Source organism: Rhodamnia argentea, chromosome 3 (genome assembly GCF_020921035.1).
Source record: "Rhodamnia argentea isolate NSW1041297 chromosome 3, ASM2092103v1, whole genome shotgun sequence".
Classification (NCBI taxonomy): domain Eukaryota; kingdom Viridiplantae; phylum Streptophyta; class Magnoliopsida; order Myrtales; family Myrtaceae; genus Rhodamnia; species Rhodamnia argentea.
This window is the reverse complement of record NC_063152.1, coordinates 32,975,104-32,991,136: the sequence shown is the minus strand read 5'-3', so window position 1 is coordinate 32,991,136 and position 16,033 is coordinate 32,975,104. Positions and strand designations below refer to the sequence as shown.

General features: G+C 44.1%; 1 protein-coding gene across 1 annotated transcript; it reads left to right on the top strand.

Moving 5' to 3' along the window:
• The first annotated feature begins 1,568 nt into the window (after window positions 1-1,568).
• Window positions 1,569-3,566, top strand: LOC115747950 (RING-H2 finger protein ATL22-like). Its single transcript, XM_030684284.2, has 2 exons — window positions 1,569-2,253; window positions 3,106-3,566. The coding sequence occupies exons 1-2, from the start codon at window positions 1,587-1,589 to the stop codon at window positions 3,564-3,566; spliced, it is 1,128 nt and encodes a 375-aa protein (XP_030540144.2). The 5' UTR covers window positions 1,569-1,586.
• Window positions 3,567-16,033: the final 12,467 nt, after the last annotated feature.

The window sequence follows — 16,033 nt, the reverse complement described above, 5'->3', positions numbered from 1 at the left end:
GGTTTCTAATCGACCTACCAAAAATGATTAGTGGCGATTCCAATTCAAATACCTTTGCATGTTAAGTTGTGATTTGGTATGGACTTGGGAGAGTCCGAGTTAGGTTAGTTGAATAATTAACCTAATAATCCATTAGCCTAGAAACCTGATTTTTTAGGTCCCGACATAAGTCAACAGCTATGCTGAGTTACCGGCAATTCATTTGAGTTTCTGATTTCCGACGTTCATCTAATTCTTTTAACTTATCAGCTTTTCTATTGAGATACCATTTTAAATGCGTTTTGCCAACTTTTTCCGAAAACATTAGTTGCTGCATTCGCGACCCAGATGTAAACACGTGTGTATTGACACTTTGACACGTGGAGTGAATTGAGCTCAGTTTTGATAATAATACCCGAATGATCAAAATAATGTTCTTTTATTTATTTATTTATTTATTTATCAACATGCAACTCATATAGAAGTCTCTCATATTACACCTCTTTGAAGGTGCAACTATGGAGCACTTTTTTGTTCAATGTGAAAAATATGGGCAAAAAGACACTTTAAGTGTTAATATTTGTGTACAACGCTCACTTTGATGTCAATATATGGGCACCAAAGTGATATATACACACACATCACTTAAGTGCTAATTTTATTGAAAAACGATTATTCGCCGGAAATCTTACGTGGTATCTACGTGGCTCGCCGAAGGATCCTAGTTAGTAACAAAAAAAAAGCTAAAAATTAAAAGAAAATTTCACATAATATTAAAAAAATAAAAAAATAAGCTAAAAAATAATAAAAACATTTTTTTGTCAGAAATAATAAAAATAGTTAAAAATAGTTAAAAAATAGCTAAAAAGCATCGGGACGACTTCAGCATTTTTATCTGCGAAATGACAATGCAATCTCCAACATTTTTAACTTCAAAAACATCAAAATTTGCTCACTCATTTGTACTGAAAAATTAAAAAATGAGAAAAATAAGCTAAATCACTAAATAAAAATAAATAAAAAAGAAGATGGCAGTGACGAGGGCTTGCACAGCCTTGCCGCTGTAGCCGCCCCACCGTTGCCAGCAATGGCCGACGATGGGTGGGGGCTGGTTGGCGGAGGTCGCTGAGCCTCAGCCCGTGGCCGGCGACTCCCCCGACCATTGGTGAGGGTGGTCGATGTTGTAAACCCATGTGAGACTCTGATGATTAATGAATGTGATTAAGCCAGTCATCACGGACCCGGCCGGCACAAATATTTGCTCCCAAGAAGAGGGGAGGGGCAAATGGATCGTCATCCCATGTAGTTGTCTCTATGTACTTGTCCTCATGGGGATCCAACGACAAAATGCGATTGACATGAAATTTCGCCTTTTCTCTTCGCCATGTCAGTGTATGCCTTTCTGTGGACCTACATATCCACATCCATTTGGCCGGCTAAATTAACTAAGGCACGTATTGGTTTTGAATCCCTGAGAAGATATATAAGATGTTAATTATCTCTCTCTGAAAAGGACATGAACCTTTCTTTAGGGGAAAGAGAGAGAAGGAATTCAAGAAACATACATTTCTAGGTACAATCCTCGGCACCTATGCTATCCGACTGTGATGGCTTCCTCCGCCATCTTCTTCTTCTCTTTCTTCCTCGGCCTCTCTCTCCGTGTATCCGCTAATAACCTTGACGATTTGTGTCCGGTGAGATTTTGCAGTACCCTTGGACCTGAAATCCGCTTCCCTTTCCGAGCAAGCGACTTCCACCCCGAGCGATGCGGCTATCCGGGCTTCGATCTCTCGTGCAACGTCCGAGGCCAAGCGGTCCTCCAATTGCCTAACTCGCAAGACTTTGTCGTCGACCTCATTGACTATAAGAAACAATACATCGTGCTCAGGGACCCGGGCAACTGCTTGGCGAAGCGGCTTCAAAACTCGACGTTCTCGAGCTCGGTTTTCGTGGCGCAAGAGCATGGGAACTTCATGTTTGCGGATTGCTCGATTGATCTGTCAGATTTCGGGATCGAACGGGTGGACTGCCTCAGCGATGAAAACCACACGGTACATATTGCTGTTGCCGGTTCATTCACTTGGTACTTCTCGGTGTTCCGATGTCGTACCTGGACAGTGTCGGTTCCGGTGGCCTGGCAATATCCCACGGACGTAACCGAGAGTGTTTTCCTGACGTGGGATTTCCCGAATTGTAGATCGTGCGAGAAAAGTGGTGGGAAGTGCGGGTTCAAGGGTTCTGCGGGCTCCGATGTCGGATGCTTCGGTAAACCTGGTAAGTACTTATTTGAGTCAGTGCTTAAAAAATATCCATTGATAAAACCGTCTTCCTTAATTCCATTTGAATCTCTGCGCTTGTCATTTAATGGGCTAAACAACACTAGAAGTGTCAAAACTTGTGTACGGCGCTCACTTTAGTACCAAAACTTTCAAAACGATAACTTAAGTGCCAATTTTTTTTTTAAAAACGATCACTTAAGTGCCAACTTCTTTAAAAAATGATTACTTCAGTGTCAACTCTAATTTGAGCTGACGTGGCTTACTGGAAAATGATCACTTCGATGTCAACTCTAATTTGAGCCGACGTGGCTCACTGGAAATCCGACACGTGCTATTTTTATTAATATTTGAGCTGACGTGGCTCGATGAAGTTGACAATAAAGTGATTGTTTTTTAAAAAAATTAGCACTTAAATGATCGTTTTAAAAAAAAATTGGCACTTAAGTTATCGTTTTAAAAATTTTGGCACTCAAGTGATCATTTTTCAAAAAATTTGGCACTTAAATGAACGTTTTGAAAATTTTGACACTAAAGTGAGCACCGTACACAAGTTTTGGTAATTATAGTGTACTTAAGCCCATTTTAATGGTATTTGGGTGAAAGGTTATGCTAAGAAGACAGTCCGTCAAAATGACGGACTCATGCTGACCGTACATTTTAAGATGTGGGCTTTTGGCAACTTCTTTTTGGCAAGCATACCACACTGTTGCGTGACCGCACGGGTCCGTCGCTTTGACGGGCTGTCTTCTTAGCTTTTCTGTTTGGGTGAATAGACTTCTCCTGTCATTGGGACGTCCGTAAATAATTTTCCAACTCCTACCCCACCAATAATCAGCTAATAATGTAGGGCTTTCAAAGCGTGCCAAGTTGGGGATACTCCTCGGCCTCGTGTTGCCCTCGCTTCTTTGCATTTCCGGACTCGCGTTCTACCTAAGCTCGCGCGCTCGAGTCTCCGAGCATCGCGATCCTCTCAATCAACCTCCTAACGGCAACGACCGCGAAAATGACGTGGCAGACATCACATCTCCTTCGAGCCCCTCGAGAGAAACTCGACATGCCTCCAATAGTGTCACGGGCATCGATTCAGCCACGATAGAATCTTATCCAAAGATTCGAATCGATGACGATGGACAAGTGCCCAGGCCGAACGACAACGTTTGCACAATATGCTTGTCGGAGTACCAGCCCAAGGAAATGCTCCGGACCATCCCCAAGTGTGGACACTACTTCCATGCACAGTGCATCGATTTGTGGCTCAGGCGGAGTGCTTCTTGCCCGTTGTGCCGTGATCACAAGGGGCACATGTAATTTTCTTTTTCTTATACTATAGTTAATGTCGTCAAAACGGATATACTAACCCCATTTTACCGCTCATCTTGAAATCCATTATGTGGGATCATGTGAATTATTGTACGTTGTAATATTGTTCCATGAGTGTCGAGATACCTGCAAGCTTATCTCTTCTACTCAAAATGGCTAAACTAGCTTTTCATCGGCAAAACAAAATAAAAAAGTGCACAAGTTTAGGGACGGGATGAACAGTCCCCACGCACAACAGTATGGTTCCGAGATCAGCTTATGTTTGTGTACTAGGGTCACATAATGTCGGTAGGAATTTTTGCCGCTAGTAGGAAAAAATCTTGAATTTATTGTGCGGCAATCAATTCAGTCCTAGACTTTTCAATTATGTTGATTTAGTCCTAAACCTTTTCAATTGTGTCAATTTAGTCCTAAACCTTTTGAAGTTTGTTAATGTAGTCCTCTCAGCCAATTGTCCAAATAATAGGTTTAGGATTAAAGCGGCAGAACTTCAAAAGGTTTAGAGCTAAATTGACAAATCATAAAAAAATTTAGGACTAAATTGATATAATTAAAAGATTTATGATTGAATTGGTCGCCATACAATATGTTTAGTACTTTATGGATAATTTTCTCCAAATTTTCAGCTTCTATGGAAGCCATCGCCAGCAAACCTTTTTAAGTAGTGATGCTTTGAGTGATGAGCTCATTTCGGTTTGGCAAAGTAGTGGCTAATTCTGAAACTTTGATAGCTCGATTTTATTAATTGAACTTGACTTTCTTATCGTATAACAAATTTATGAGGGTAATGCAGGTCTTCGAATTCGATGACAGCAAGCAATTGAAAGTAAGTTACCATGTGGATCGGAAAGGAACATGGTAACGCACAGCCGTTGGCAGTTTTCTCTTTGAAAGTTCATCTCCTCACGCAGCGTAAGTATACATGCACATGTAATGGAAAAATTATCTAAAAAGCTTTAAACCTATTGTACCGCAGTCAATTCAGTCATAAACTTTTGAATTGTGCTAATTTAGTCTTAAGCTTTTTGACAGTTTGCCAATTTAATTCTAAACTTTTTAACAATTTGTTAATATAGTCCTTTGATCCAATTATCAAAACAATAGGTTTAGCACAACTGGAAACTTTAGGACTGAATTGGACTCTATACAATAGGTATAGGACTTTCTAGACAGTTATCCCCACATGCAATGTACAAACTCACTACAGCACTGTGATTCAACCATGTAATTGATTCAACATCTATCATACGTTAGTCCTTCAGCTTGTTCTACCAACAACATTTAGCGCCTTAATTATTCAATCCATGCATCACATCCTTATGTCCTGGCCATGAATTTTCGTTTGAGATACGTTCCCGTAACTGCGCGCCTGTTTCATTAGGAAGAAAAAAAAAATGAAGTAATGTGGAGTTTACGTCATACATCGAATCGGAAATTTCATCCCTAAATTCCATCAAATCAAGGAGGATTTCATGCCTACTGCAAGTATGTCGCATTTATGCACTCGTAGCACGATGTGTACTGCTTAGGTGAGATCGGGTTCTCGCTATGGTCGGTCCATTGGACAAATTGATCACTAGCATTCCTCACAAGTCTAAATGCTAGACTAAACTAAGTTGTATTCAACATTTTTAAAAGATGGGTCAATTATGTGTTATGAAAACAGCGGAAAAATAAGTAATATTTGGACAAGCAGGAGGACCAGGTCGATGGCCAATTCTACCCAATAACCCTGTTCAAATACATGCTTATTATCACCAATTTGTTAAATCGCCTAGCAGGATGGTCTTTCCGGCAAGATCGAGTCGAGTCGAGATGACACGGCGTCACTCTCGATCTCGACTTGACTCGTAAATCTCGATTGCGTACTTTTTTTCCTTGCCGAATTAGACTCGGCAAAAAACTCCACATACTCAAGCTCGGCTCGATTTTAAGTATATAAAACTCAACATACGGGGATTTTCCAACTTGATCAAATGGGACTTAGATCGAAATCCACAACAAAATAATATGTGCATAAAAAAATGAGATACTCGATTAGGCTTGTAAGTCGATCCAGTCAAGTGTCTTGAGGCTCGAACTCGGCTTGATAAGCCACTTATCCTCGACTCTAGCTTGGAAAAAATCGAGCCGATCTCGAGCGGTTGACGAGTCGAGCATAATTTGCTCTACCAAGTACCAAGTATGTGACGCCCTGGAAATTAGGCCCTCGGTACAGAGACCGAGTTCAATAAAAAGGATTATTATTGAACTTTAGTTGGTATTAAATTTCGGATCGAAAGGACGTACGTGACGAATTTTGAACAATTCCCGAAATATCGTTCGATTTCGATTGGGTCTCGAAATCGTGGTCACCGCGACTTAGGATTTTAATCCTCGCGCCTAAACTTTTTCCGGACCAAACCTAGCCCGTGAAAATCCAAATTTCATTCCCAATCGGTTGAGCCAAAAATCCGATCAGTCCCGGTTGATCAAAAGACCGTTTCGCCCTTGGATATTATGCATAAGAGACAGAAAATTTTAATTTGAGTGACCCATGGGCCCCACCCAGTCAAATCTGGTCAGCCCCTCGACCAACCAGTCAAAGCCCACGTGGGTCTTCTCTCTCTCCTCCCCTCCTCTCTCTCTCTCCCGTTGCTCTCTCTCTCCCCCCGCACTTGCGCGACCTCCTCCCCCTTGAACCGAACACCCAGCCTCCTTCCTCGGCAATTTCGTGCGACCACCAACCCGAACCTTCACCTCCGACTTCCAGCCTCCTCTGCCGCCACTTCACCTCCCTCCGGCCGCCGCCGGACTCGCCGGACCGCCACGGAAGCCTCCCGACGTTGGACTGCCCTGTTGCGCGTCCGTGGGCGTTTTGGGCTGCTCCGACCGCCCCGAGCCGCTTCCAGCCGCCACCCACCACCACTCCACTTCCCTCTCAACCCCCCGAAGCCGTTCCACAGCCGTGTGCCGCCCGCGCCGTCCCGATTCAGCCCCGAACAGACCCGTCGCCCAACATCCCTGTTTTCGCGTCGCCGGTTAGCGCCGCTGTTTCGGGCTCCTTCGCCGTGACCCACCGCCCGCCGACCACCCTAAACGGTCACCCTCAACCTCTCATAGCTCCATGAAGTCGTTGGGAGCCGGCCGCCGCCCGTAGAGCTTGATTTGAGCCCCGATCGGACCTCCCTTGTTTCGCGCCCGTTTCCCCTATTTTCTGCGCGATTCTGTACAGCCACCGTTCGGCCGCTTCCAGCCGCCATCCGCCGCCCCCAGCTGGTCCCGAAGGTCGTCCTCGACCTGTAGGTGAGTCCCCCAGCCTTTCCTAGCCTCGCCTCAGCCCGCGAGATCGTTTTTCCCCCAAATTCAGCCCGGTTTCCCTGTTTTTACCTCTCGTCGGTTCTGTTTTTCAGCTTTCGTCGCTCGCCGGACCTCCAATCGCTGAGCTGCTGCCGTTTGCAGCGATTTCACCTCCGAACTCGTCACAGTTTTCGGCCGTGAACAGTGTTTTCCGGCGTGAATAGTGATTTTTGGCGGATCGCCACGTTGAAATGTTGATTTGAGTATCCTGGATGCTCGTTGAGTGAATTGGCGTCCGCTTGGGAATTAATTGTTCCGTGTGTCTTTGCGGTGTCCATTTGGTTGTCTGCATATGCATATGACCGTGTGCAAGATCAAAGACATATTTTAGCATGAAAATGGCCTTGGGGCCGAGTCTTTGAGCACGTTTGTGTGAGCATCCGGCCTAAATCAAAGAGAATAAATTGATTGATGTGTCGGGTGTGCTGTATGGCCATATGAAGGAACGATGATGGGTTTTCCTGGCAAGTTCGATCTGTACACATAGTACACACCGTACCGTTTTTATGGAACCACACGACTTGCCAGAAGCACGATAATTCATGCCCCGTATGGTACGTACGGTTTTAAGGGATTATCGGATGCCGGTTGCAGCTTGTGATGGACCGAAGCCCCGTGTAGGGATGCCTACTTGCCGTGCCGTGCGGGTTGCACCGGATACACCGCTTGTAGTAGCCGTTGCCGAGAGGGAAAAGGAACGTAGCCCGGTCCTGCCGGAAGAATGCGGGATCGCATTAATTGTGAGAGTCGATCACGCCGGTCGCGTGGATCCTCATCACCGTGGCGCCAAGGGCACGATCATCGTTAATAAATGGACTTGTGTGGTGTCCAGTGCATACTTGTGAGTGTGATGCGTGTTCGCTTGGTTGTCCAATGTGGCTGTTGAGTATAGTCAAGCATTGCATTATGTGTGGCTGAAGGCTGGTAAGTATGCATGTGGGTGATTATTGCCATGCGATATGATGACCGGATATATGTCTATATCGTGATTTTTATAATCCTTGTGTTTAGGATGTTTTAGGTGAATCATCGTCCTAACCGAGCTTAGGCTTGATTCACCGAGATATATATCTCACCCCGTTGTGGGAACCACTTTCGGGTTCCAAGTGAGGGAGCTTTGCGGACACCAAGGCCAGGTTATAAGGGTAGTCTTTTGGAGTAGATGAGAAGTTAACCTTATCCGACCTAGTAATCTTTTGAGGTCTAGTGAGCCGCCTCGAAGTATGGGGTTGTATATCTTTCTGTAGCTCAGTAGGGTTAAGGCTCATATGCTGTTTGGTGACCGTATATGTTACCTTTTGATTATTTGCCTTGGTATGTTTTTCCCGCTATGCTATCCCCGTTTGTTTTTATGTTGTCCGGGAGTAAACCGTTTCCGCATGCGTAGATAATTGAAAGGTCGATAACGCGCCCGGGACGTTATCCTTCGTAACCTCGTGGCGATTTGGTAGGGATGTCGCGACCTCGAGAGTCGGGGCGTGACAAAGTAGCCTGACTCGCTTGTATGCCTTAACCATAAATCTTATGGAAAATCCTTTTGATATGGAGCAAAATTCGGAATCTACCCAAGCATTGGCCACCAAACTCCTTCCCAGCACTTGGCGAATTTCCGCGAGTTCACTTACACATAGTCCATATTTTAATACTCAATTTTGATTTCGTAACGATCAATCACGGTTTATTGTTATAGAGAGGAGGTCGAAATTCTATTCTTTACTATCGACAAAAGTGACACGGCCCATGCCAATGGGGCGTTGGACGAGTTGGTTGAGCTTCATAGGCCTTAGACAGTTAAACCGATGAGGTTTCAAGTTCGACTCCCAACGACCACGTCTTGAGGACTTATCCGGTGGCATTGGCATACCCCACCACGCGAAAGAATACTCCATTGCACGTGAGATTAATTTTCGAAAGTCAGAATAGAACAACGGCATGCCGGTTCAAGCAAGGCATTTTCGCGTCATCTTTAGTGTAATCGATGCTGGGTTTTGGGTCGAGCAATGTTAGTCGCCGAGGCCATGAATGCTTCGACTCGAGCTCTAGAAGTGAATAGTGGGCAGAACAGTCCACGTTGCAGCTATCTTCTCGCGCTTTTTCTCGTTACGGGTTCCGGGGGAATTCTTATGTTTCTCTCTCGTTGCACTGTTTACTCCGAAGTGTTGCGCTTTTGCTGATTTTACACAGGCTTGTGTGTTCTTTCGGTTCCTTTTACGTACGTGCTGCAGCTAAAATCACACAAGAAAAGATCCGATGGGAAATTTTGTCAAAGACGTGTTGACGCCTAAATTTTGATTAATCTATTTTTTGCATAAAAATTATAAAAAAATCATCTCACATATTTATTTTTAGCGTACATTGCATTGGCATATAATCGGGCAAGCAGAACACTTAATTTAGCATGCGTCTAGACTAGGCACGGGATTGAAAAATACACCGAGAAGATTTGAAACTTCAAGGACTGTATTGCAAATACTTAAAATTTCAGGGACCGTATTGCAAATACTTGGAACTTCAGGACTCGTATTGCAAATACCAAAAGAAGATGAAGAAGGGAAGATGATGAAGGGAAGATAATGAAAAGAAGATGAAGAAGGGAAGATGATGAAGGGAAGATAATGAAGGGAAGATGAAAATGGAAGGTGAAGAAATGAAGATGAAGAAGGGAAGATGAAAATGGAAGGTGAAGAAATGAAGATGAAGAAGAGAAGATGAAGATGGAAGGTGAAGAAATGAAGGTGAAGAATGAAGGATGAAGAACTTTGCCTATAAAAGAGAGAGCTCTTGAGAAGAGTTTTAGAAGGGGGAAGTGGAAGAGAATTGAGAGAGAGAGTAGAAAAGAATTGAGAGAGTTTTTTAGGAAGAGTGGAAGGGAGTGAAAGAGAATTGAGAGAGTTTTAGAGTGGAAGAGAATTGAGAGAATTTGTGAGAGAAATTCTTTAGAGAGGAAAAAAGAGAGTTCTTGAGAAAAATCGTAAGAGAAAATTTGAGAGTGAAGAAAAGAGTTTTAGTCGAGCATCATCTTCGACGAGTCCCGGCACGTACTTCGCCTCTCGCCATCCAACAATGCCACTTGCTTGCCTTTTTTCGACGATAGCCACGTTCTTCCAACTCCGAGATCTTGAAGGAAGCCATAACGTGTACGTGAGTAAGATTTTGTGGAATAGAAGGTAACCCTTTCCATCTCGATCTACAAAAATGTAATCGTTTGGTGTGAACATTTGTTTGTTTATTTTAGACATGTCACGTGTCCCAAAATTTAGCATTATTACATGTTAATTTATTTTTGTAAATACTCGTGATTGGCTGCGTTTTCTTTCTTTCTAAATCATCCATGGTGTATATCGTACAAAGTTCAATGTTTTACATCCCCATAAAAAAGAAGAAAAAACCAAAAAAATTGCATCTTTGAATTTCAAGTAAAATCCATCAAAATTGCCAAATCAAATATTTTTCATGAAAATGGTACCGAAAGGGCGTTAGAGTAATCTAGCGTAACCAAATCCCCGAATTCAAAATCTCCGGTTCGCGGAAATAAGATAGTTTTCTCCCGCTATTTTATTTAGGTTTCTAATCAACCTACCGAAAATGATTAGTGGCGACTCCAAATTCAAAACACGTTGCATGTTAATTATTTGAACCTTAAGTTGCGATTTGGTATGGACTTGGGAGAATCCGAGTTAGGTTAGTTAATTAATTAACCTGATAATCCATTAGCCCGAAAATTAACGTGTTTATTTTTTAGGTCGTGATGACTTAGCGACTCACTGGGGACTAAAGAGGACTTAGGCCAGAATAATTTCATGAAAAATAAAATCACTTGATCCGGCAATCTTTTTTGAATTTTAATCCTTAGGTGTTAAATGGTTTTGCGGGAAAGGGAGTTATAAGGGGAGGAGTCTGTGGCTAACCTCTGTTTTGCGAGCTTGGTGATGAGAATTTTAATTTTTGAACTATCGGAGTGCTGATTGCTTTTAAAATGTCGTGCATGCCTCTATATAATTGCACTACACCACCTTGACTTGTGACCGAACCCGGGTCACCCGATAGTTTCGGGATGGTATTTATGTGGTTCTTTAACCTTGGCGGTAAGGCTTCGCTAAAGGTTATCCCGCTTGGATCCCGAATTCTTCAAAAAATGGCTCAAGAGTTATTCTCATGCACGTAAGGCTATGATGCATGAGAGTTGCTCTTGTCGACCGAACCAAGCCGAGATGATTGGACCCGACTAGTCGTGACTATGTATGCAAGGCAGCAACTAGTCATGATGAACGTACGCGAGGCTGCGACATGTCGTTCTGTCTTTCATTTCATTTTGCTAAAAGAACTAAAATCTGAATCCACACTTCATGTGCATGTCTTTGTGATTGACATTTTTTTCCTACGAGCGGTAATTTCTTGTCTCTTATGCCCTGTTATCTCATTTTTATTTTGGGCTGGTCCATGGTTTAGGTTGATTTAATTGGCACGTGATCTATATACGAATGGGTCGCAACGATATCCGTTTCGTGCCTACTCCAAAGCTAGAGCTCAAGAAGCTATGGGGTAAGTTGAAACCGGATGGCCAGCAAGTACGTGCTCAAGCGTATCGGGTTCATGTTGCCAATTCTTGAGATTGATGTTCAAAGCGGGATCATGCAAGCACTTGCTCATTTTTGGTGCCCCGAGACGACCACGTTTGTGTTCGGAGGTAAGTTTGAGCTCACACCCACTCGGAAGAATACAAGATTGCCATCGGAAAATCAATTGAGTTGGATGTGGTTGAACCACCTATTCGGGTAGATCCGGTGGTAGTGCTTGCTGAATTTTTGGGTTCGACTAAAAAGAAATTGAAAAAGTGCTCAAGGGTAACCCCGGGCATGCCCATTATCTTTCCTCATTGAATGTTTTGAAAATAACTCCGACCTCATGAGATCTAAGATTTTTATCTTAACCTTTTTTGGACTTATCATTTTTCCATTCCGTCAGAACGCTATAGATCCCGTGATAGCATGGACGGTAAAACAAGTTTGTGGTGGGGTCAATTTTGTAAACACCATCCTTGCTGAAACTTTCATTTCACTAACAGGTTTCGCTCATTCCAAAAAAGAAAACAAGAAAGAAAAAGATAAGACTTTTCGAGCCCCAATTGAGCTTTTACAAATCTGGTTTTTCTCACACCTTTCTCAATTCGGGAAAACATGATCTGTATTTGAAATGGGTATGACTAACAACCCTATTTTAAGATTTAAACAAATACAGGATCGAACTAAAAACTTGCACTATACGCAATGGGTCCATTTATTCGAGAATCCAAATCCTAAGATTTTCCTTTGGCAAGCTGTATGGTTCCGAGTGGTAGAAGCTCGATTGTGCCATGGCGACCAGAAACCCGTGCCTTTGATGGGCATTTATGGAGCAACCAGCTATCGGCCTCTTCGGGTTACACGACAATTTCGGGTTCTGCAGGATATCCCGCCTTCACTTGGGCCCAACGAATTCCAAGTTCAATTTGAGAAGGACGAGAACTACGAGAGCGTAACCGAGACGTCATTCCGAGGCTTGGCAGGAGTGTTCTAATCGAAGCCGATTTGGCCCATAGAGGAGCTCACCGGAAAAATGAGGAGTCACTTTGCCACAACTCGGTATATTCGGTTTCATGCCATCCCCGCTGAGATACTCCCGAAGATCCCGATCGTGACAATGCAGCATACCCGTCAAGCTCAACTCAAAGCCAGCGAAGAGAAGGCGATGAAGGCCCAAGAAAAGGCAGATGCTTTGGCAAAGGAGAATGCACGATTGCGGCGCGCCTTGAAGGCCCATTCGTCTATAGATCACGTGGCCTCTAAAAAAAGAAAAACCGTTTGATTTCTTGGTTTGCTTAAATTGAGTCATGTATTTACTTTCATAGGTTGATTGTTTAGGAATCTCATCGTCTTATTTCCAATTTCACACTTTGCTTATGTAGTTTTTACAATTTCATCGCTTGTCCTCAATTCCGATTTGGCTTGTTCCTGTTGTACGATTTTTACTAAATTCTATGATCGAGTTTTGAGTAAGTGCCAAACACGAAAGTTGTAGACCTATGTTTGAACTAATGTCTTACAAAATTTCAGAATTAAATTCATAATTTAATATGGCCCTTCGTTTTTTCAACAACATGCGGTTATAATAGTTTTCTGAACGTGATTTTTGGAAAGACACATTAAACTGCTTTGATCCGTGCATTTCTAATCCGATTGGCCAACATAAAAGTTGTTCATCATCTTCTCAACTATAAGCTCGTAAAATTTGGACATGTTTTGATCAACGCGCAAATTGATACGGATTTTTTCGTAAAAGCGGACAAACTGAAAATTACATGTTTCAATCCTTTGGTTATAATCACTTTGTTCGTTTGAGTCTAGAAGGATGCCATGGACCGGCTCGATATTCTTGCTCTCTGTACTCATTTTGCGTTTATTACTACGTACAGGTAATTTATCACGGATCCTCCACATATTACTCGATCGGTCGCGAGGAAGATGGCCGACATCAACGCCACCGTCGGTGCTGCCCTAGACGAGAAACTTGGCTCCTTGACCGAGCGCTCGAAGGGATGATGTCCCGAAAGATGGAAGAAATGATGGCTGCCTTCGCCGCCAAACTTCAATCATCCACCACCAGCCCACCGCTAACCATTCCCGCTCCATTTCCTCCTATGGACAACTCCGGTAAAGCCCCGGAAACTGCTCCCTATCAGACAATGCCGCTAGAAGATGTGATCTTCACAAGCGTGAGCGCGAGCACGAGCACGCCGCCCGTAGTCCCAATCCCTCAAGCCAGCCCCGTGGCCCCCGGGTTGAATGGTGATACGGCTGCCAGCGGTTGGCCCAAATGGAACAGAGGATCCGAGAGGTTGAGGGGACTCACAACATACCCCGATTGACTTGTCTCTGTCTTTTCAAAGGTCACAAGTGCCGAGAGAAGTTCAAGATGCCCGACTTTGAGAAGTATGATGGAACTTCCAACCCGGTTCAAGACGTTCGGATGTACCGTGCAAGAATGAACAAGCATGCGACCAATGGCCCTCTAATGGTCCAAACTTTCCAGGCTAGTTTAAAAGAAGCTGCCATGAGGTGGTATACGGACTACGAGATCTATCGGATGGATGATTGGGAGAAGGCAGCTAATGCTTTCATCAAACATTTTAGCTTTAACTTGGACGTACTCACCACCGAGAGAAGATCTTGAACAGCTTGAGATGAAGAAAGGAGAAACAATCAAGCAAGATGCCACCAGGTGGAGGAACGTGGCATCTCGCCTGAAACCGGTCCCTCCCGAAAGGGAGCTCATGAAGTTGTTTGTTTCCACTCGCCGCGAATTATGAAAACCCGAATTCGGGATCCGTCATACGTCATTCAGCCATCTCATCGCAATGGCTGAAGAAATTGAAAACGGTATGAAGAAAGGTTGGTACGATGATGTCACCACGATGACTAAGAGGTTTGCGGTAAGGAAAGATAAGGAACCGGCTCCACAGTTAACATGACCTACAGCCCGAAACCCATGACCCGGACGCCGCCAGTGCAGATTCCTAATCGCCAGCAGGCTAATTTCGGCGTGCAACGACAAAGAGGGAATCAACGGCCCCCTCGGCGGTTTTACTCCTCTACCAGGAACCCCGTCACGGGTACTCGCGGTTCTACGTAAGAGAGGTTTACCGACTTCTGAGCCTCTACGATCCGGTAACACGAGCTCGCCAAGATATGATCCATCAAAGAAATGTGATTACCACTGCGGGGAGCCTGGACATGACACCGACAAATGTTTCGTGTTGAAGCATCGGATTCAAGATCTTCTTGATTCTAAGGCATTCTCGTTTCAAGGCAACAAACCGCCGAATGTCCAGAATAATCCTTTGCCAGATCATTCAAGTAAAGTTAATGCTATATTCGGGCCGGGGATTAGACAGGTTGGTGCTTTTAAAGTTGAAGTAGCCGATGTTCTCAATGCTCTAATCAGGGCAGGATATTATGAGGTCGGTGAACCGATATCACTCGATCGCCTGAAGGAAAAGGTCTCCGCTCTCATGAAGAATGGATTCATAGTCCGGGCAAGTCAAACCGGGACAATGGCCACTATATCCCAGTTGTCATTGATCGGGATCGGGAGCTTGCGGCTTTGACCCAACCCGGGACTTTTCAAGAGTCTCGGGTGGAAGATGCTGATATGACTAACTTGATCAAAAATGACCCGCAGGTAGCGTACATGCCCGCCTTGGAAGATGTAGCGGATGACGAACTTGGAATAGTCATTGCCTCGCCTCAGCCTTTTCCGTACGCTAATGACAAGGCGGTTCCTTGGTCCTACGATCTTGCCCCGATAACAAGATCGGGACGCGCTTATAGTGATGACCAACCGACTAAACAAGTCACCGAGAAAGATGCTAAGGAATTCTTGGCTGTAATCAAGGCGAGTGAGTACAGCGTTGTCGACCCGATTGCGGAAGTCACCGGCTCGGTATCCCTACTCGAACTTCTACAATCATCCGAGAAGCATCGGGAGTCCTTGATGAAGGTACTCGGCGAAATTCACGTACCCGAGAATGTTGAACATGACAAACTAGAGAACTTTGTGGGGACGATCCTTCTAAAGGATCGAGTTGCATTCGCCGACGATGAGATTCCTCTTGAAGGGCGAGGTCATAACAAAGCTTTGCACATAACGATCAAACATAAGCAAACTCACGTAGCTCGGGTACTTATTGACAACGGGTCGGCACTAAATATTTGCCCATTAGCCACATTGAATCGTCTTGGAATCGACTCGCCAGGTTGCGAGACGGCCAAGACTTCCGTCCGCTCATTCGATGGCGTAAAGAAAGATGTCTGTGGGGCGATCAACTTGGAGATTCAGATCGGGCCTTCTTTGTTTGACATTCTCTTCCAGGTATTAGATATTCCTTCGGCCTTTAACCTTCTCTTAGGCCGACCTTGGATTCATAATGCCGGAGCTGTCCCATCAAGCCTTCATCGAAAAATTAAGTTCGTGGTCGAACGAAGTTGAGTGATTTGTCCATGGGGAGGAAGATCACCAGATTTTCAATGAGACGGCCATCCCTTACATCGAGCCGACTCATGTTGAAGAAGATTCCTACC